The 22,194-nt window shown below is 41.8% G+C and overlaps 2 protein-coding genes across 2 annotated transcripts in view; one reads left to right on the top strand and one right to left on the bottom strand.

The window, feature by feature from the left end:
* Window positions 1–8,044, top strand: part of ECHDC2 (enoyl-CoA hydratase domain containing 2) — a 42,507-nt gene extending 34,463 nt beyond the window's left edge. The window contains exons 7-10 of the mRNA XM_006768328.2: window positions 134–321; window positions 5,040–5,090; window positions 6,543–6,590; window positions 7,425–8,044. Coding sequence (XP_006768391.1) covers window positions 134–321; window positions 5,040–5,090; window positions 6,543–6,590; window positions 7,425–7,502 — 365 coding nt within the window. The 3' untranslated portion in view covers window positions 7,503–8,044. The remainder of the gene's footprint in view (window positions 1–133; window positions 322–5,039; window positions 5,091–6,542; window positions 6,591–7,424) is intronic.
* A 2,020-nt stretch (window positions 8,045–10,064) lies between these two features.
* ZYG11A (zyg-11 family member A, cell cycle regulator) overlaps window positions 10,065–22,194 on the bottom strand; it is a 36,468-nt gene continuing 24,338 nt past the window's right edge. Inside the window, exons 6-12 of the mRNA XM_015566987.1 lie at window positions 22,070–22,123; window positions 17,712–17,873; window positions 17,593–17,637; window positions 16,481–16,675; window positions 13,048–13,109; window positions 12,179–12,276; window positions 10,065–10,361 (exon numbers count right to left, since the gene is read on the bottom strand). Coding sequence (XP_015422473.1) covers window positions 10,198–10,361; window positions 12,179–12,276; window positions 13,048–13,109; window positions 16,481–16,675; window positions 17,593–17,637; window positions 17,712–17,873; window positions 22,070–22,123 — 780 coding nt within the window. The 3' untranslated portion in view covers window positions 10,065–10,197. The remainder of the gene's footprint in view (window positions 10,362–12,178; window positions 12,277–13,047; window positions 13,110–16,480; window positions 16,676–17,592; window positions 17,638–17,711; window positions 17,874–22,069; window positions 22,124–22,194) is intronic.

The raw sequence follows: 22,194 nt of genomic DNA, 5'->3' as shown, positions 1-22,194 counted from the left end.
GTTTACTAGGCTCTGTCCTTCTAGCCTAGCTCAGAATCTGCTTCTGAGAAGAAGTCTTGGCTGACGCCCAGCCTGGGCCTTCTCTGGGCTCCCACTTTCCTTGCTGACTTACCATCCCCATTCCATTCGGCAGGAGGGACCCAGAGGCTGCCGCGGTGCCTGGGGGTGGCCCTGGCGAAGGAGCTCATCTTCACAGGCCGACGACTGAGTGGGACACAGGCCCAGGCCCTCGGGCTGGTGAATCACGCTGTGGCCCAGAATGAGGAGGGCAATGCTGCCTACCACCGGGCCCGAGAACTGGCCCAGGAGATCCTGCCCCAGGTTTGCTGGCAGCCCTGCACAGGAGGGAGGGCCTGTGCCATGGGGGACACGCGTGTGGGGAGGCCACGGCGTCCCACAGGGCCAATGAGATCCATTTACCCAGACTCATAAAATTAACCCTCTTTGAACTGTGCATCCATTTAGCCATCCAGTAAACAAAATTAAGTCAAGTGTTAAAATGAAAATTGAATTCTGAGGAACTCAAATGGGCTTGAACATCTTCAGAACAGCACCATCCAAGAGAACTTTCTGAGACGATGGGAATGCTCTATTCTTGTGCTGTCCACTAAGGCAGCCTCTAGCCACAGGTGGTTCTGCCAGGCCAAAGCCCTCAGCAGGACACCCTGGATCTGACTGATGGGGTCTCCAAGAACCTGAGGGCTTCGTCTGGCTTCTCATGACTCTGACAGGACCCAGAGGTAGGCCCCAAGTTTCCATAAAGATATGAACACAGCTGAAATGGAGCTGTTTGACTAATTCATAATAAATACTGACTAAGCCCACATGGAGCATCTCCCATCCATCAGACACTATCTTAGGTACCTTCATTAGAACAATCCAGCTGGGTTGATTATCCTCATTGTATCTGTAAGTGTACCAGACCCAGAAAGGTTAAGTGACTTGCTCATCAAGGTCACAAAAAGGGACTGTAATACCATACCAGAGAGACAATACTAGTATTTTGGTATTTATTTTGCATAATATAAAAACTACATACAATGTAAAAACTAGCATTTTATTCTAAAGAGTACACAATATGTACAAAAACTTCTAAAACTGTAAAACTAATGCATTTCAAATATAAAAATCTGCAAACATGTTACAAAACAAAAAAATAAGTCTATAAAAATGTTTTCCATTCATCATTTTAGTATTTACAGATGAAACTATTTGAATTAATCATGAAAATTAAGTATTTTTGTTTTTTTAATATTTTTTTTTCAGAGAAATTTATTTTGGAGAGGAAGAGATAGATACATCAATGATGAGAGAGAATAATTGATTGGCTGCCTCCTGCAAGTCCCTCACTGGGGATCGAGCCCGCAACCTGAGCATGTACCTTGACTGGGAATCAAACCTATGACCTTCTGGTTCATAGGTTGATGCTCAACCACTGAGCCATGCTGGCTGGAATAAGTATTTATTTTGGAAAAAATCTTTCTCTATCTCCTATTTAATCCTACCTTCTTTTTATAACTTTGAGACCTTTCTTGAGGGCAGGGATTATAACTTTAAAAAACTGATAGTGAGTTTAAAAGAAAGCATGTTTTGTCTTTTCTTTTTTTAGTTTCATCATACATAAATGGAGTGTCTGATGGTGCTACTCTACCAATTTTAATGCTATCAGATTTCTATTATACTTAGATCAGAAAGTATCTGATCTAAACAAAACTCTACGTGACTCAAGCTCGCAGCTGGCTGCACCTTCACAGAGGGGCCTACCTAGCAAGACTGGTAGACTGAAGGGTTATCTTTTTGCATAAACTGTGTAACTGGGTCTTTGAGCTTGATTTAGAGATGATTCTGATTTCAGATCTTTTAGTATTCTAAAATAATGGTATTATACTAATATAAGTACTAGTATTTCAGTACTTGAAAGTAGCTTTGCATTCCAAAACACCAGCATACCAAAACTATAATCACTAATCCCAGTGCTGGAATGTCTGATGCAACCTAAAAAAAAGTAAACCTTCAACTTCCAGCCAATTCCTGGATGCGGTGACTGCCAGGTGTGGTACATGGCTACCCTCTGGTGGACAAACCACTAAGACTAGGGAGTCAAATGGTTCCAGAGGTTAGGGCCCAAAAGACTTTTAATGAATGCAAGGCCTACAACTTAATACTCAGATTTCCCCCCGAAATAGTAAATACACATTTTGCTTTAAATATGGATTTGGCTATGTTTTCTACTTGAACATACTGCACCACAGAGTGGCTCACTGTTCTCATTTCCAAATAACGTTCAAATTATTAGATTTCTAATAATCCTCACATTTATGTCTATATACTTAGGAACATAAATATGTCTGCTAACACATACACATACATATGCTGAAATGGGAACCTCCAGGAAATCAGGTTAAAAAAAACAAGGTGCACACTAGTATGTTTCTTATTATTCCATTTGTGTAAAAGGTGTTGGCGCAACATGCCTTTGGGGGGAAGGGTCAGGAGAAAGGAGACTTCACTTTTTGTTCCATACTCTTCCATACTGTTTGAATTCTTTACGATGCACATTTTCATTTCATGTTTTTAAAATGTCTCTTAGAATTGGATTAGCCTCTAAAGGTATGTTCCTTGTCCCCTAAACCATTCTAAAAAGAATCGAGTTATCCCATCTACAAGAGGGAATATGCTAATTGACTGCCCGCCCACAGCCACAAGATGGCGTACCTTGGTTGCAGGCACATCCTCAGTAGGAGGTGTGCAGGAGGCAGCTGATCGATGTTTCTCTCTCATCGATGTTTCTCTCTATCCCTCTCTCTTCCTCTCTGTAAAAAAAAATCAATAAAATGTATTTTTTTAAAAAAAGACCAGTCATTGCCTCAGGTAACCAGGGCCGGCCGAGGCTTGTGCTGCCAGCAGGGGCAGCAGCAGAGGTGTGATGGGGGCGTCGCCTTCACCTGATTGCAGGGTTGCCTCCTGCCCCTAAGGGCTCCAGGACTGTGAGAGGGGGCAGGCCAGGCTGAGGAATCCCCTCTCCAGTGCATGAAATTTCATGCACTGGACCTCTAGTTTATATATGAGTATATACAAGGGTGGACAAAAGTAGGTTGCAGTTGTGAGTATGCAAAAGTTTACTCTTGTATTGTTTTTAAATGTATTTTTATTGATTTCACAGAAGGGAGAGAGAGAGATAGAAACATCAATGATGAGAATCACTGATCACCTGCCTCCTGCACATCCCACACTGGGGATCAAGCCTGCAACCCAACATGTGCCCTGACCGGAAATCGAACCATGACTTCCTGGTTCATAGGTCAATGCTCAACCACTGAGCCACACCAGCCAGGCACTGTATTACTATTTTTTAATTGTTGTATTATTTATTATTATTACCAACCTACTTTTGCCCAACTCTGTGTATTTATTGACCTCATTCTTTTAAACAACTGCACTTTTTCATTCATGGTCTGGATGTGCTATTATTTAACCAGTACTCTAACGATGAACATTTATGTGGCTTACATCTTTTTGCTACTGCAAAACAGCTGGAGTGAATAACTTTGTACATCTTAGTGTACTTGTAGTTGTGCATTTGCAGGGTAGATTCTACATGGAGTTGCAACATCAAAGAGTATGTGCATCGCCTGACTGCTTTGTCTCAGTGGCTGAGCATCAACCTATGAACCAGGAAGGAGGTCATGGTTAGATTCCCAATCAGGGCACATGTCTGGGTTGTGGGCTCGATCCCCAGTAGTAGGTATGCAGGAGGCAGCTGATCAATGATTCTCATCATTGATGTTTCTCTCCCTCCCTTACTCTGAAAAAAAAATTTTTTTAAAAAATATATATTTTTAAAGAGCATGTGCATCTAATATTTGCCAGTTCTTGCCAAATTGCCTTCCCCAAAGCATTGTATCAATTTACTCTATCAATAATATATGCAAATACTTGCTTCCTAATCCTGGCAATAGTGGGCAATACCAACAATTTACTATTTACCTAGTCTAAGGTTAAAGGGGCACCTCACTGTTTTGATTCGCATTTTCTTAACTAGGAGTAAATCTGGGAGCCCCCTGTGTTTATATTTTCCTGTGAACTACCTTTTCGTATCCTTATGAATTTGTTGAAAAAATACTCGCTTTTTATAAATCAAGAAAATTCATCTGTCTTAAGTATCACAAATACATTTTCCCAGTTTTTTACTGTTGCCTTTTATTTGTGGTGATTTTTCCCAACTTCATTTTTATGGCTTCAATTATGGCTTCTATGCTATCAGACTTTTAAAACAGTCATTCTTTTCTCTGATTAAGTCTTACTTATAAAAACTTCAAATACTACGAATACTACAGGCAGTAAGTGCATCCTTTGCCTGGAAGTGGGGCTGGGAGTGCAGTGCCAGGCCCAGTTAATTGGAAGCAAGACCAGAGAAGCGAAGATGGCAGCTTTGATGCTCTTGCTTCTCAGTGGCTGTGCAAAATACCCCCTTGGGATTTCAACCCCAGCGGGCCAGACCTCAAAGCCCAAGTTCCTAATCCTGACCATGTTTTAACTCCGCTGAGGTGACAGCTGCTTGCAGTGGAGGCTTGCATTTGCTGAGCTGAGAGGGGTAGAGGAAGGGAGCAGCAGTGGAAAAGGTGACGGGGAAACTATATCCAAGCTCCACCTCTGATTTACTGGACAACTGCTTCACCTCTCTGAGCCTCAGTTAAAGATGGCAACATCCTGGCAGGGTGGGTAGCACCATGGCACAAGTCTGTGGGCAGGAAAGCACTTGTAAATGGTTGTATTCATAGGAATGAATGAAATGACAAGAACCCCATAGGGTCAGGATTGGGCAGGGCAGGAATCAGTCAGGTTTCCTTTATAATAGAAAAGGAACGTGGACTGAGAGCCAGCAGGCGCTCACACTAGCGGAACATAACACTTAGCAGAAAGCTAGAACTCCGCCTCCCTGTCCACATCTCTCCCCCAACCATGGAGCTTTATGCCTTTATTTCAACTTCCCTGTCAGCATCAATCCCCTCCTCAACCAAGCCTTTTCTTTTCTCTAGGCCCCCATTGCTGTGCGGCTGGGCAAAGTAGCCATTGATCGAGGAATGGAGGTGAGAGAGCTCTGGTGGGGACTGTGGTCAGTGGGGTGGCTGGGAGGCGGTGCTTTCACAGCACTCTGACAGCACAGCTGGGAAGAACCCAGGGACTGGATTCTTGTAACATTCAATGCCATGGGTGCCTTAGTTTACCCATCTACAGCATGTAACGTTTGACCAAGTGACATTCCAGATTCATTTTATCCTCATCTTTCTCCCTTGGAGAGAAGGAAACTGAGGTTCAGAGAGGGTAAATGACTCATCCAGGTCACAGAGGCAAGAATAAGGACCAGGTCTGTGTGGGTCCATGTTCTTGGGTTTGTGCTGAAGGTCAGTGATGTGGCCTCAAGGAGAGGGCTCAGGGAAGAGTCTTGGGTGCAGCTAATCCATCCCACCTCAACTTACTTGATCGTACATCACACACTGAATCTAGAGCTGAGCCGAAAACTGGGACACAGATAAGTCAAATATGGCCATTGCCCCAAAGGTGGGGAGGGGGTTAGATACAGACTCAGATCACTAATAAAAGGGTACCAAGCAGAGAGACACAGTGGAGAGATTAAAGCAGCACTGTCCCATTGGGTAGTGCGGAGTTAGAGGATATTTTCTAGAGTTGGGCCTTGGAAAGGACGAGAATTCCAGAAAAGGCAAAAAATATGAGCAAAAGCAGGGATGCGTAAATAAGCAATTTGACTGAATGGGAGTAAGGGGTGAGTGAGAACAAATCATGGAAGTTAGGGGCATGGGTTCTGGTGCTGGGCTGTCTGGGTTCAAAGACCTGCTTTTCCACATACTGCTGTGATTTCAGAGAAATTCCTTCACCTTCCTTTACTTCAGGTTTGTCAACTGCACAGTAGGGATAACCTTTGTTGTTAAGATTACGTACAGGAAGTACTTCTCTGAGAAGAGTGCTTGTGAAGCAGCAGTAATAGTAGCACTGAGCAGCAGAGGCTGCGGAGTTGCCAAGGGCCACATCATGAAGGCCCAGGACCTTATTCCTGAGGGCAATGAAAGCCTGTAGTTCACTAATGAGAGTGACAGGAGGCATGGTGAGGCAGCCCATGAGGAGAGAACACTGTCTGGGAAGGCGCAGTTCATGCACAACCTCCGCAGCACTACAGGCTGTGCAACCCTCCCCACAGGCATGGTGAGGCAGCCCATGAGGAGAGAACACCTGGAAGGCACAGTTCATGCACAACCTCTGCAGCACTACAGGCTGTGCAACCCTCCCCATTGTGCTCACAGCCCCTATTTGTCCCAGCGTGGTTTTGTCAGTTATGGTGTTCTCTCTCCAGGGAATTCCTTATCATAATCATCTCTGTGCGTGACTGGCATACAGTGAGACTCAGTAATTCTTTACTGGAGGAAGCCATGAACCAACAGAATAGTGTAAGCAGTAGGGTGGGCTAGCTGTCAGTGTAGATGGAGGTGGGCAAGGTCAGGCTTATTCAGGTTTCTTTCTTGCAGGTGGACATTGCATCAGGGATGGCCATTGAAGGGATGTGCTATGCCCAGGTACGTGGTCACTGCCAAAGTCCATGCATGCTTGTAAGCAGAGCCTGGGCCACAGTGGGGGGCTCATGTGCAATCCATGACCAATTTAGTAGGTTCCTCCCAACCCAAAGGGTCTCTCTCAATGACACTTGCCCCTCCCAATCAGCCTGGGCTGATCCCAGAGGAACCACACTGCTTCTCTCTGGGACTGTTTCCTCCACTATCTGGTGGTGGTACATTCTGTCCCCACCTAGAGAATCACAGAACACAGATGTCCTTGAGAGGAAGAATGGCTTCCACTGTCTCTGTACCAGCGGCCACTTAGAGGTCAGGTTAGAGTGGGATGTCAAGGCCTTGCTTAGTACAGCCTGCAGGCTGTGTGTGTTTGACGAGGCGGGGGTGGTGGTGATAAATCTGGGGCTGACCTATTTAGACCTGACTCCTGGGTGAGTCAAAAAGTACTAGCCTCAAGGTCAACAGATATCAAAAGTCCTCCTACACAGGGGGTCCTGGAACTTGCAGGGGCTGGTGTGAAAGAGCTACACCCAGGCTTCAAAGCCAATTTCTTACTGTGAAGTCTCCTATCAGACTGCTCAGGAGACTCTCAGTTGTTTGGAGGCATGTAAGCTGGGTCAAGTAGAGGCCACCAACAGGCTAGATTCTGAAGGCGCAGCCTGCCTTCTTCAGGAAACTAAGGAGCCATGAGGCCCATGCCTTTGCATGGCCCGATACCTGAGTCCACAGACAACAGAAAGACTTGGACCCTGCCTTGTCATGGGCTGGACAAACTTGAGCAAGTCCTTCTTGGCCTCTAGCCCTGCACCCCAACAAACTAATATTCTGTTGTTGTTTCAGAACATCCCCACCCAGGACCGGCTAGAGGGCATGGCAGCCTTCAGGGAGAAACGACCCCCTAGATTTTTGGGCGAGTGACTCCCAGATAACCTCAAAGGGAAATTTGCAATATGACTGCCCTCATTCCCCATCTCCGGGCTTTAGTTTTCTCACAAGGACAACAATGGATATAAAATGGTTGATGTGGTGCCTGGTACTAAGGTGCTGACTTTGCCACCTACCGCTATCATCATTATTCCCCTCCCTGTGTCTATAATCACTGGGGCACAGTTTGCTTTGGAGAATGCCTGTCTTTCCCCACTCGAATGATAAACTCAGGATTAAAATAGATCCCACTGTCGCCTTTGTAATTGCTGGCTCTCAGGCCTGATCTCTGTCTTAGTGAGCAGGTGCTCACCAGAGATGGCAAGAAGTAGTACGGACCCCCCAGTTGCTAACTATACAAGAGAGATCATAAGGAAACCCTGGTAGAGGATCAGGTGCCAGGGATCAGACTGCAGATTCCAGCTCTCTACGTTACTCACTGTGTGCTTTAGCTTCCTCATCTGTAAAATGGAATTGCTGTGAGGGTTTAAATAAATAAAACGCCTCCTGGTCAATAAATGTGAGTTATTAATGTACAGTGTTGCGAGAACCAATCGAGATCATTGTTGTGGAAACCTTTTTAAACAGCAGGGTGACAGGCCACTCTGTACTTGCACTAAATAGACTTCGGGAGCATCGAGAAGGAAGCGATTAACTGACGGAGAGAATGGGGGGTCAGGAAACAGGTAGGTAACATTGGAGTTGAAGCCGGAAGTATTAGTAGACATTTGATGCAAAGAAGAGGAAGGTTGAGGGGAACAGCATGAGCAAAGGTGAACAAGAGGAGGGCACACGGAGGAACAACGGGGGCTGATATGCATGTATGCACACTGGTCTCGGGAGCCCTCTTGCTGCACTAAGGCAGGGGAAGAGAAGGCTCCTCCCACACCAGGGCCCACGGTCATCCTTTAACAGAGCTCAGCTTTGCCTGAACTCCTGAGCCGAGGCCTAGAGCCTCTAAGTCATGGGCATGGACACATACCAATAATGTTGTTAATTTGCTGCTAAATACAAATGTATCCACGGCTGTGCGCACTTCCTGAAAGGGAGAGTAACACAGAACAGCCCTGGCCTTAGAATCAGCCCCAACCTCTCAAGGTGCTAGCTAGATGGGAAAGTAACAACCTTACTGAACTTCCTTTTTCTCACCTGTTAAACGGAGAGGCAAAAACCCCAGATGATGGTGTGAATCATGGGGAGACAAAAGTTGGAGAGGTGCCTAGGGTAGAATGGGCCTCCACAGGCACTGTCCCACCACATCCTCACATTATCTGGTAAAAGAATGTTACAAAGTCCCAGAACCCGGGTCAGGAAACTAAGACAGATTTTTGGAATCATGCACAAGAGTGAATGAGAGAAAATACAGGGCAGTTTCAGGACTGTAGGAGGCTACAAATTCCCTTTCCCCAGTGGGACGCTGGTGAGCAATAGTTTGGAATGTCGTTTAGAATAAGTCTCATTTCATTCCTAAAGATGGCACATATCCTTCCAGTTAAGAGTGTGGTCAAAGAAGAGAATCAAATTGTAGTCCTAAAATATGCTAATAAAAAAGGAATTTATTTTTGTTCTTTGAAAAACTTAAAACACATGAATGACAAAATATGGTTTGTTAGTTGTCAATAACAAGGCAAGAAAGGAGTCCATACTCCATTCTACAGAGGGGGCTTGCAAGGGCACAATCAAAAGCTTCTGACCATTTATATTGTGATAGAGGCTGGTTGTCAAAAAAGCCCGTATGTTTCTTGTCACCCGGCTGGGTAAGAGCACCTCTTGAAATCTTTGGCAAAGACTTTTTGTGGCTCTTTCTCTCCCTCTCAGTTCTGGTCACAGTTCTACTCCAATTAAAACTCTGAGGGACTGAGATTTACAATCCCCATACAATCTTCCATCTACACACTATTCTCAGTCCTGTCTCACCATGCCCCCGCAGCAAACCCACATACCCAGAACGTTATACCACTCAGTCCAACGTGTAAAGTTGAGGGGAAAGGGCCACAAGAATATCAAAAGCTGCAAAAAAATATGTTTCTTTTTCCTCCATCCACAGTGGAATGTACTTTGGTATCTACTTACAGAGAAAAGTAACTGGCACAGTTCCAACATACATTCACAGGTCTTCCCAGAGTCCAGGGCTTGATTTTTCACAATTGCTGAGGGAATGTTGTCAGAATTATTTCAACCTGGTTTAGGGTTATGGCCATCATAAAATACAATCATTGGTAACTTACAAACACCATTAATAAAAGATGGTCGCCCTGGCCAGTGTGCTCAGTGGTTAGGGTGCTGGCCCACACACCAAAGGACCATGGGTTCAATTTTCAGTCAAGTGCACATACCTGGGTTGCAGGTTTGATTCCTGGCCCTGGTTGGGGCATGTGCGGGAGGCAGCTAATCGATGTCCCTCTCACATCGATGTTTCTCTTTCTCTATCTCTATTTCCCTCCCTTCCACTCTCTCTAAAAAATCAATGGAAAAAATATCAAGTGAAGATTAACAACAAAAAAATTAAAATTAAAAAAACACACGCATATAATCAAAATATACACACAAAAAATTAAAAATAAATTAAAGATGGCCAACTCATAAATTCCAACAATAGGTTTCAACATTCAGTGGCTGACGGGATGGAAGATCTGCCTGCCCTTGAGGACCAGAGCACCGCTGAGGCCCCTTAGGTTAAAAAGGGCATTTAGCACAAAGGGAGTCTCTGATGATTCGTGAAGTGCACTCTGAAGTCATCAAGAATGGAGGCTGCAATCTGCTGTGCTTGGGGGTCTGCCTCGCTGTGCTCCTGGATGTCACACAAAAGCTGCAATCCTCCTTCTTCAGCTAACATTTTGCAGTATTTGCTGGCTGGAAGAAAATTAAGCAAAAAACTTGACGGGCAATTTGGTATTTTAAGGATTCCCAAGTCACCACATTCACCTTTTTGAAGCAAGGGTACAAAGTTTTAAGCCCTCTGACAGAGGAAGTAATCTAAAATAAGTCAGTTCAAAAGGAACAGTCAATTCAAACTCAAATAATGCTTGGCTTGTGTAGTGACCAAACAGATGAGTATTTTAATATGTTTACTTCCAGGCAACTCCATGATTCACATATCTCTAACCTTAGCAAAAAGGGTTAAGAACAAGAACATCTTTTATTACAAGATTAATACACATTTCAGGTTCAGGCAATATGATGAATTAGATAAGCTGAAGACACCAGATGCTGGATAAAATATAACTGAGAAATATTTAGATGCAAAGTTGAATGTACAAAGTAAAGATAATGTCCAGAAGCCAGATATATAGAGAAGAAAACACCTAATGTACATAACCTAACCTGCAGCTATTCCGGAGCGGGAAGGGACTGTCAGTTTCAGTAATACAGAAACTTAGATTCTAATTTAGGGAGTTAGAGACAAAATCAGTTCATAAAGTTGGTCCCTCAAAGGACTAGAAAAGACAAGGAATAAGACAATTGAAATACCTTTACACTGGGCTATGAGCCAAGCAATTTTTAAAATACTTTTACCACACGTGCATTTTCCCCTAGTTTGACTACATGTACATATATTGTACATATATACATATACATACATATGTCATTATTCATATGTACATATATACACACATACTTTAGATTTTCAGATGACTCATCTCTTACTCATTCACTTCAATTGTATTATATCCACAAACTGAAGAAAATTGACATCTGTACCTTAAGTCTTTCCATCTAGGAATAAAGTATGTCTCATAATTATTTCAGGCTTTTTAAGTTACCTCTTGGTTTTTTTAGTATTAAATTACAGCCTATTTTTCTTTTATAATAGAAGCCAAAAATTTTACAATTATCTTTATTTAGCAAAAGACATAAGCTAAAAATTCTCAAAGGGGAATTTAAAACAGCAAAACATTAATCTAGCTGGGAAACAACTACTGACCCACCCAGCCTCCCACAAATCAGCAGATCTTTGTGTCACTAGAGAGTCTTCATGATAAACTGCTGAGTAAAAAGAGCAAACTATACAACAGAATGCACAGAATTGGCCCATTTTATCTAAAAATATCACATTTATATATAGTACATACTAACTATAGTATGTATATAGAAAAGCATCTAGAGTAATAGTTAGAGCTATCAATTTTTAAAATTTTTTTTTATGAGTTTGAGTCAAACTGACAACATTTACCAGGGAGCAAGATCTCAAATGCTCCCTATAGCTATCAAGTTATTCTTTGTGCTTGTCTGTGGGAAATAGGCACGTTCTATATTACTTGAAACTCACCCCAAATATATTATAATTTTGTTCCATTTTTAAAACTAATAAACTTTTTTTCATTTTCTTTTTAGAAGGAGTTAAATTAAGGACACAGGTGAACAGTTTTTCCAAATTCCATATTGAACTTAATCATTATACTGAATAATAGCTGCAAAACTACTGTTCTGAATACATACAGTTTTTAGCCAAAACCGGTTTGGCTCAGTGGATAGAGCGTCGGCTTGTGGACTGAAAGGTCCTGGGTTCGATTCCAGTCAAGGGCATGTACCTGGGTTGCGGGCACATCCCCGGTAGGAGATGTGCAGGAGGCAGCTGGTCGATGTCTCTCTCTCATCGATGTTTCTGACTCTCTCTCTCCCTTCCTCTCTGTAAAAAATCAATAAAATATATTTAAAAAAATACATACGGTTCTTACTGCAGACATGATACATAGCCCATAGTGCCCAGAGTTGAACCTCTGGTTGCGAGAAGTTGCCAAGGAGAGGAAAAAATGCCTTGAAGGATCTAAAAAGGCACAAAGAAGATGTTCATTCAGAACTGAGGCTAACATGAGGGATATAAGAATAATTTTCAACATGTCCCCATAGAGACAATTCCTCACTGAGACATGTATTACTGAAAATATAATGGGAGCTAGCATTTAAGAAACTGCATTTTTAAGGAGGACCTATGTAATACTTTCAACAATAAAGATTAAAACATAAAAGAAATTGCATTTTTGGCCCTGGCTGGTTAGCTCGATTGGTTACAATGTCATTCCGATACACTACGGTTGTGGGTTCGATCCCTGGTCAGGGCACATACAAAAACCACCCAATGAATGCATAAATAAATGGAACAATAAAATCAATGTGTGTCTGTGTCTGTCTGCCTGTCTCTCTCTCTCCTCTCCCTTCCAAACTCAATAGGATAAAAACTTAAAAAATAAAAAAGAAATTGTATTCTGTTAAACACTCCATGCATTCAATATCTCATTTCTTTTTTTTTTCCTTTTTTTTTTATTATTAGTTAAGGTATTACAAATGTGTCCTTATCCCCCCCCATTAACCCTCAACCTCCCCCCTCAATATCTCATTTCATCCTTTACCCTTGCACACTGTCAACCTCATTTTACAGATGAGGAAAAGTGAGTCTAAGAAATTTTCTAAAAGTGATTTCCCAATATCACAAAGAAATTGGCTATTTAACTCTATTTTATCACTGTGCCATGGCCTCTACATAGTGAGTCGACTGAGGACAAACTTTAAGAAGAGCATTACATCATCATGAAATTACCTGTAGGTCACCAATGCTGTCATCTTACAACTTGAACTTGGCCAATTCTGGATAGTTACATACTGTACAAAAAGAGAAGCAAGGATTCAAGTACTCCATCATTTTTAAAAGGTCATAATAGGCTGTTTCATTTGTAATTACATATATATTTAAAACAATCACAATTTTCAAATTACAGGCATAACATACCCAAATTTAGGTACACCTTCTTGCCAAAATATCAATTAGGTGAACCATTAGATATGTAGAATATGAACAAAGTCATGTGGAAAACAATGCCATAAAAAGGGGCTTCTGTTTAAAGATGGAGACCTGAGCATGCACCCACTCCTTCCCTCAATCCTGTGTACAGAATACTAATGCTTTAAACTAAAAGGTAAACACACAAAGAACCAAGCAGAAGGAGGAGGATAACTGCTTCCACAGATCTAGCACTGAGGAAGGTTAAAAAACAACACAACTTGAACAGAAATCCTGAAGAGATTTAAAAATCTGACACAGGAAGTAAGATTAGAGGTGGGGTTAAAAATAGAGATTGGTTAAAAGGTATCAAAGAATCAAGACTCCCAAATCTCGTCCTTCATCCTCCTGTACTGGGCAACCCACGAACATTTAAGGGTGGCATTACCATGCTAAAAACAGAGGCTGAAGTGATAATGCTATCCTATCCTATATAATAAAAGGCTAATGTGCAAATAGACCAAACAGCAGAACTGAACCGGTCGCTATGATGTGTGCTGACCACCAGGGCACGCACGCGGAACATGGCAAGCGAAAGCCGCAGCAGGATGATGGAGCAGGTGAGCAGGGGCGCCAGACCAAGGCAGGGCACTGGTCACTGCTATCAGAGCAAGCCTCTGGTGGTTACTGAAAATTCTTTGTTCCCATGTGCTGCAGCCCCATCTGGCACCCATACCCACTGCTGGCACCAGCCCCACTTGCACCCACAGCCAGCGCTGAAGCCACCGCTTGCACCCACTGCTGGCACCTGGCGCCGGTCCCCATCGCTTGGAGCCGTAAGCAGGTGCAAGTGGTGGCTGCTGGCCCCAATTGCCCCTGAGGGTTTCTCTACTTCCCCCTGCTCCTGAGGGGTGATTGGGGCAGCAGCCACTGCTCACACACAGACAGTGCCAGCCCCACTCGCACCTGCTGCTGGTGCTGGCCCCAATCACTCTGCATTATCAGCTGGTGTGAGCAGGGCCAGCGCTGTCAACGGGTGGGAGCAGCAATGGCGGGAACAGGGCTGCTGGCAGATAGAGGACCGGGGGTCAGGGGCAGCAGGAGGGGCCAGCCAGGGGTGTGGAGGATGGGCCGAGACCCGCCTTTGTGCCCACCACAACCTCGCAGCCCACAGTTCCTTTCAAGGTGAACGAATTCGTGCACTGGGCCCCTAATCTAAATATAAAATACTGAGACTCCCCTGCCCTCAACTCTCTTCCTCTAGTGGGCTTTCAGACTGTTGGCAGTCAAGCTTACAGTTTTCAATCAGGAGAATAGAAGATTCTTCTTCAGATAAATCCCAACCAGTTCAGGACAAAATATCTAATGACACTGACACTGAGGCACAATTAATCCAGATCACCCTATAAAGCCCACAGTTGACAAGTTCTATTCATCAGCACACAGCTTCCTCAACAGCTCCACTCAGGTATGAATGGACAGCTGAGGATTGCCATACACTAAGAAAATCTGTAACATCAAGGAACAGAAATAGAAAAAAAGACCAACTTGAAGGAAACAGAGACCTTGGAAGAAGATAAAATCTTTTTTAAAAAATATGTTTTATTGATTTTTTACAGAGAGGAAGGGAGAGGGAGAGTTAGAAACATCGATGAGAGAGAAACATCGGTCAGCTGCCTCCTGCATACTCTCTCCTCCATACCCCCGCAACCAAGTTACTAGTACATGCCCTTGACTGGAATGGAACCTGGGACCCTTTAGTCTGCAGGCCGATGCTCTATCCCAGGGGTGGGCAAACTTTTTGACTCGAGGGCCACAATGGGTTCTTAAACTGGACTGGAGGGCCGGAACAAAAGCATGGATGGAGTGTTTGTGTGAACTAATATAAATTCAAAGTAAACATCATTACATAAAAGGATACGGTCTTTTTTTTTTTTTAGTTTTATTCATTTCAAACGGGCCGGATCTGCGGGCCGTAGTTTGCCCATGGCTGCTCTATCCACTGAGCCAAACCGGTCAGGGCAGAAGATAAAATCTTAAAACAAAACCACTAAACTATCAGTAATACCTTTAAAGAGATAATAGGGGTTCTTTGGAAATTTAAATTATAATAGCAAAAATGCAAAATCCAATAGAAGCTGAAATAGATTTTTTTTAATGATAAATAGGGTGATAAGAAAAGATCAATCTGTCAGGATCAACATTTCCTGCCCTTCCGTGCCTCCCCCCACAAAAAAAAATGAGGAGAGAGGAATGGTAGGAAGGAAAGAAGGGAGGAAGAAATTCCCTAGAACTGAAGGAGAGAGGGATCGGGAAAGAAAGGAAGAAATTTCCCAGAACTGAAAGAAATGAGCTCAGGACCCCTAACTGGACAAACATTACAGATGAAAATATACCCACACCGAGGGAACACCTCTGTGATTTCCAAACACTGAGAACAAAAATCTTAAAGCTTTCAAAGTTAAAGATAAAAGGTCAATGACTTAAAAATTCTGAAGGGAAACTATTTCAAAACTAAAATTCTATACTCAGAATAAGAATCTCTTCTTAAGAAGCTACTGGAGGATGTGGTCCAACAGAATGAGGGAGTACACCAAAATATAGGCAGGCATGCAATCCAGGAAACAGGAAATCCAATACTAGAGAGACCAGAGAATTTCTAGAAGGATAGTAAAGGAATATCCTGGTTGACAATAGTATAGCAGATATAAAAAACAAACGAACAAATAAAAAACAGACCAGATGACAGACACAGAGGCTCTGGGCAAGAAGTGTCTGAGAAGATGAAGTGGATGGAATATATCTGAATGTACAAAAGGAGATTTGTACTTGTGGGAGTATAAGGAAGGATGTGCATAGGGACAGTGAGAAAAAGAAACTTCATTTTATGGAATGGGAAAATGAACTGATAGAGAATGCCTAAATTTGCAAAGTCAAGAAGGAGCAATATATCATTTAGAGATATGGAGGTAAATACCAAAAGAAATAGCTTTAAAAAGAGCTGAATGTGAGAGTTAGAATTAGCTATATACTCAATGCTTGCATGTAACTTTTTTATAAAAGGAAAAATGCAACAAAATGTTAGTAGAGATTAGCTTTGTAGGGTAGGGTATGCATGATTTATAATATTTTCTTTATACTTTCCCGTGTTTCTCACTTTCTACAATGAATACGTTTCTAAAACTCTTGTATCTGGAAAACAGGTTTTCTCTAAGAGATCACGCAGGGCTTTGTAGAGGAATGGCTCTGGTACCAGGTCTTGGAGAAGAGCAGTCCTCTGAAGGCCACAGGACACCCAGGGCCGCTGGTCAGATGCCAGGTGGGCTATGACGCCTGCGGCGAAATAGCTGACTTCCATTGCTGTGCTATGGAGCAAGACGCTGACATGCTTCACCACATCTTTGGTCACCAGCTCGGAAGAGAGTTCTCTGACTTCAGCTACGTTGTTCTACAGGTCACACGGAGCAGACAGTATCAGAGACAGGAAAGGAGGGCAGAATCAGGAACTGGCGCCTGTCCCTCTCCTAGTGCTCAGATCAAATACATTGGCAACACTTAGTTCCACCCTGCTCCCTCTCCATGTAGCCTAATACCCACAGTCCCACCCCCTGATGAGGATGACCAGCAATAACAACTGAGTAAGCACTTACTATGTGCCAGGCCCTGAACTAGATAAACAAAAATGTCTTTTTATCTACCCTGTCATAACGTAGAAATCTGACATTCAGTAAGACTAACTTGGCTGGGTAACACTAACACCTGGTTGAACTAGAATATAAATCCAGGCCTGACTCAAATATTAAACATTCTTAGGGGTCTACTATATGTTTTATTAGCTTGAAATTCAACAGTAATAATAGAAGGCAGGTAGTTCTTTATTTTATATATTGTATTCATTTTCTATGCTGTGTAACAAATTGCCACAAACTCAGTGGCTTAAGCAAAACAACACATTTTTCTCTCAGTTTCTGTGGATCATGAGCCCAGGCGTGGCTTGGCTGGGTCCTCTACTCTGAGGTCTCACAAGGCTGCCATCCAAGTGTCAGTTGGGCAGCATTCGCCTCTAGCCCTCGCTGCACCAGCAGATGACTGCAGCTACGAGTAACTCCACGTGAGACCGCACGACAATACAGCTGAACTGAGTTCAAAGTGTTGACCCACAGATTCATAAGTAAATAAAATGGCTGTTGTTTTAAGCTGTAGTCTGTTCAAAGCAATAGATGAATGATATACAATGGTATTTAGATTAAACAAGTTAACGCATGTCAATGCTTACAAAAGTGCCCTAGCATATAGTAGGTACGACATAAATGTTAGATTTCTGATTTCTTAAGTAATTAGAATTAACTCAAAACAAAACCTTACCAAAAGTCCAAGTACTTTGCTTTGTATTGGTGATCTTGAAAAAGTCTGTTAAAAGAATATATAGTTACTTTATCATGAAGAAAAGAACTTTACATATAAATTCAGTCTTGAATTACTACCTCCAAAACTTGAATGAAGACTGCCAATCCTTGATTTTCCATAAAGTGCTTGCAGGCAACTGGAGACTCATCTGTAAGATTCCAAAGTGCTTTCAAAGCAAACAAGAGGGTGACATCATCTAAATTTTCAGTAGTCTTTTGTTTTACTATTGCTAGAAGTTCCTACAAACAAAGAGACAGGGAGTGAGATGCCCTAATGACTAACTCAATTCCATTAAAAGAAAAGCCACAGTTAAGAAAAGCTATAGGATCAAATCAAATCAAATAACAAGTTCTACTACTTAAAAGCTTTGTGATCCATTTTTCCCTATAAAATGAATTATACCTATCTCCTAGGGTTTTTATGAGGATTAAATGGAAAAAAAATTGAAGTTTAATGAGCACTTCAATCTAGTTCTTGGTGGTTGTTAATAAATCTATAGTCAAGTATGTATTAGCTTTCCATTATTCATTTATTGAGAATGTCTAGTCATCACCTTCTGGAAGTCAGACATTTATTCAGATAAGAGAGACAAATCAAAACAATGGTTTTTCTCAACTACATAAAATAAATTTAAATTTTGGTAAATGCTCTGAAGGAAACACATTAAAGAATTTACTTAGAGCCCTAGCTGGTTTGGCTCAATGGATAGAGCATCAGCCTGCATACTAAAGGGTTCAATTCCAGTCAAGGGCACATGTCCAAATTGCGGGCTCAATCCCCAGTAGGGGACATGCAGGAGGCAGCCGATGAATGATTCTCTCTCATCATTGATGTTTCTGTCTCTCTCCCTCTCCCTTCCTCTCTGAAGTCAATAAAATAATAATTTTTAAAAAAAAGAATTTACTTCGAAAACATGGGAGAAAGGAGCCTCCATACTGAGAAGGGTTAGCTAGCTAGCTTAATTAGGCAGACAGGAAGGACAGAGGTATCTTTGGCCTGAGCAATTAAAACAACCCTAGATAGAGCAAAAGCAGCACTGATCTAAAAAGGAGACATATATAAAACTTTAGACAATAAATTTTTAAAAAAAGAGAAAAGCCTAAGGAATTAGAGGACTAATTCAGACTAAGAACTATGTCTTGAATCCTTTTCTCTTTGCAATTAATAAAAATAAATGTCAAACACACACACACCAAAAAAAAAGCAGTCCTGAGCTGAGTCGCTGGGAGAGTCACAAGGAACAATAAAACATCTCCAGCCAAGACAACCAAGAGCCATAAGGGAGATAAAATTCAACTCCAACAACCTGAACAGGTAAGATAGATATGTGAAGGGCTTTGAGCTCTGAAACTAATACTACGTAGCAGAATGACCAAATGAGTAAAGCAAGGGGTTCCTAAATTGAGGAAAGGTCCAATTAGAAAGGGTCAGGTCCAGACAAAAAACTGCTGCCTTTGTAAACCCGGAGACAAAGAGATTCAGCAGATTTTAGATTTTTCCCCTTTAGAGAGAGAGAGAGAGAGAGAGAGGAAGCAGGCTTTTCTCCTTTGGGTATTCTCCCTGCCCAGATGGAATTTGTATATGCTTCCAATAAACATTCGCATTTTTATTAAAAAATCTTAGTCCGAGAGTTTATTCTTCAAACTTCATGAGGACAAGGACCCACAAAAGAATCTGCACCCTCAACCCCACGTTTCAATACCAAGGCAATATATCAACTGAGACAAAAGAAAAAGAGGATGCCAACCAGGAAAGGAATGGGAACACAGAGAAGAGGTGGGGGGAGAGCCTATGCCAGGCAAAGAAAAAGGGTGCTGTTCCAGGCCACTGAACAGTCAGTATGGCTTAGAGGGTAACACTAACATAACCATTATGCCCCTACTAGTTTGAAAGAAACCACTGGCTCTCATTAACAGATATTCCAACATACCATTTCAGTTCAGAACATTTCTGGACATAGTTAAGCTGGTATTTATGCTTTCTTTCAAGCATATTAGAATATCATGGGAGAGGAAAACGACAGCCATTGTCAAGTAACCAGTAAATGAAAAGATACATAAAATATAACAGCACAAAACAAATCAGAATATCTGTTTTCAGAAGGAATGAGGTGATCTCAAATATTTTACCCAACTAAGATAGAATATATAAAGAGAGTTCATTGCAAAAATAAAGCTGTGAGAGCCAAGATAATATAAGCAAGGCACACAACACTGGTAGCCATCACCTAGACCAGGGGTCCTCAAACTACGGCCCGTGGGCCACATGCAAATACAAATACTGTATTTGTTCCCGTTTTGTTTTTTTACTTCAAAATAAGATATGTGCAGTGTGCATAGGAATTTGTTCATAGTTGTTGTTTTTTTTTAACTATAGTCGGGCCCTCCAACGGTCTGAGGGACAGTGAACTGGCCCCCTGTTTAAAAAGGTTGAGGACCCCTGACCTAGACAGTCAATAGAGTGAAGGGTAGCAAGACAAGGGAGGGAGCAGGGGACGTGAGGCTGACCCTGAAAGTAATGACTGTGGCCAAGCCTAAGGTTAGATGTTTTACATATTTTACCTTAATGATACTCAGAAATAGGCTCACTCCTATGACAGACGCCTGTTTTTCAGATGAAGCCAGCTTTCAGATAAAGAATCTGAAGCACAAAGATAAGTGACTTATCTAAGCTCTTCTGGCTCGTGGCTGAAAATCTGGTTTGTTCTCATCTAAAGCCGGAACAACCTAAAACCATTCCTCCAAGAACTACAGTGCTATTCCTCCCTCTGTGTCACTTTCCGTACTTGCTCCCTATCTATATCAATAGCTTTATTTCTCCATCTCTACCTCTGTCCCTGTTATCATTCCCAACAACTTCAATGTTCCTCCATCACATCATCTTGGCAAAACTCCTACCTTGGTTAAATCCTACTTCATGCCCCATCCCCAAAACTCTGAATATTGAAAAGGATGTGCTTGAGCCTCACTTTTATTATCTCACAAAAAATTTCAAAAGGGTATTTAATTGTCCCTGGCAATCCTACTATATTTCTCAATGAGTTTGCTCCAAAGACTACTATTTCATAATTCTCTCTCCTCAAACTGTAATCACTATCTCTTTACTTTTCTCACTTGATCACTTTATCTTATTTTTCACTGAGAACTATAACTATTCTTCCTAAAAACACCTACCAACCTACTTGTACTTGCATCGATGTAATCTGTCATCCTTTCTGCTCCAATCTAAAGCCAAGAGGTTTACTTCTGCTCTATATACAATTCCTATACACAAAGATTTGACACCAAAATTATTTTCTTTTATCTTGCCTTTGCTATCAATTTTTCCCTCTTTTCAAAAATAGTCCTATGATCATAAAATACAAATATCACATGATCTCACTTATATATGTAATCTAACGAACAAAGTAAATTGACAAACAAAATAGATCCAGAGACATGGAATCATGCAACAGACTGACGATTGTCAGAAAGAAATGGGGGGGGGGGGCAGAAGAGGGGAAGGCAGGAAGAGTTTAACCAAGGAACTTATATGCATATATGTATAACCCACGGACACAGACAATAATGAGGTGAAGGCCTGGGGAGGGGGCAGAGCTGGGGAGGATAGGGCCAATGGGGGGAAAAATACTTTCAACAATAAAGAGAATTTTTTTTCTTATATTTTATTGATTTTAAAGAGGAAGGGAGAGGGAGAGAGAGATAGAAACATCAATGATGAGAGAGAATCATTGATTGGCTGCCTCCTGCATGCCCCCCACTGGGGATCGAGCCCGCAACCCAGGCATGTGACCTTGGCTGGAATCGAACCTGGGATCCTTCAGTCCCCAAGCCGACACTCTATCCACTGAGCCAAACCAGCTAGGGCTAAAGAGAATTTTTTTAAAAAAAACAAAACTATATATTTGAAAAAAGCCAATAACCCAGAATATTAGACTATGAATAGACAGTTCTCAGGATATAAAATTCTTAAATTTAAAAAAAAAGGTTCAAGCTTCATCTTAAAATAAGTGCAAAATAAAACAATGTATATTTTCATGTAAATAATGTTAGCATAATGAGCAAACTCTTAAATTACTGATTTATTAAAATTGTCATATAAGTTTGTGGGGTTGAGGGTGGAGGTAATTTGTAGAAATATATACAGAAGAGCTAAGTTCTTATTTACCATAGCAGTACAATCACTAGATAACATCTAAAACTAATCACTCAAGAATTCACAAAAAAAAGTTTTTTAATTGCAGTTACTAAATAAGCATTTTATTCAGAGATGTGATGGTAAATACCACAAGAAAAAGCTACAATAGTACTTTCTTCTGAGGAGCAGGTCTTACAGATTTTTCATTTTTTAGGCCTTATAGAATGATCTGATTCTATAAAGAATGTTCATAAATTACTTTCACTGAAAAAAGTGGTAAAAGTGACAAACAACCTACCTTAACTGCCCTGAGGAGCTCGTCTTTAAGTTGTGCAGTTTGCTCTCTAGAGAGCTGTAAGCAAACAAAAAGCTGACAGTGAAATATCAGATCTCCATCAAAGCTCCATCAGGACTAAGGGGGAA

The sequence above is a fragment of the Myotis davidii genome, unplaced genomic scaffold (genome assembly GCF_000327345.1).
Source record: "Myotis davidii unplaced genomic scaffold, ASM32734v1 scaffold79, whole genome shotgun sequence".
In the NCBI taxonomy this organism is placed as follows: domain Eukaryota; kingdom Metazoa; phylum Chordata; class Mammalia; order Chiroptera; family Vespertilionidae; genus Myotis; species Myotis davidii.
Note: the sequence above shows the minus strand (reverse complement) of the source record. Positions and strands in the feature narration are given on the sequence as shown.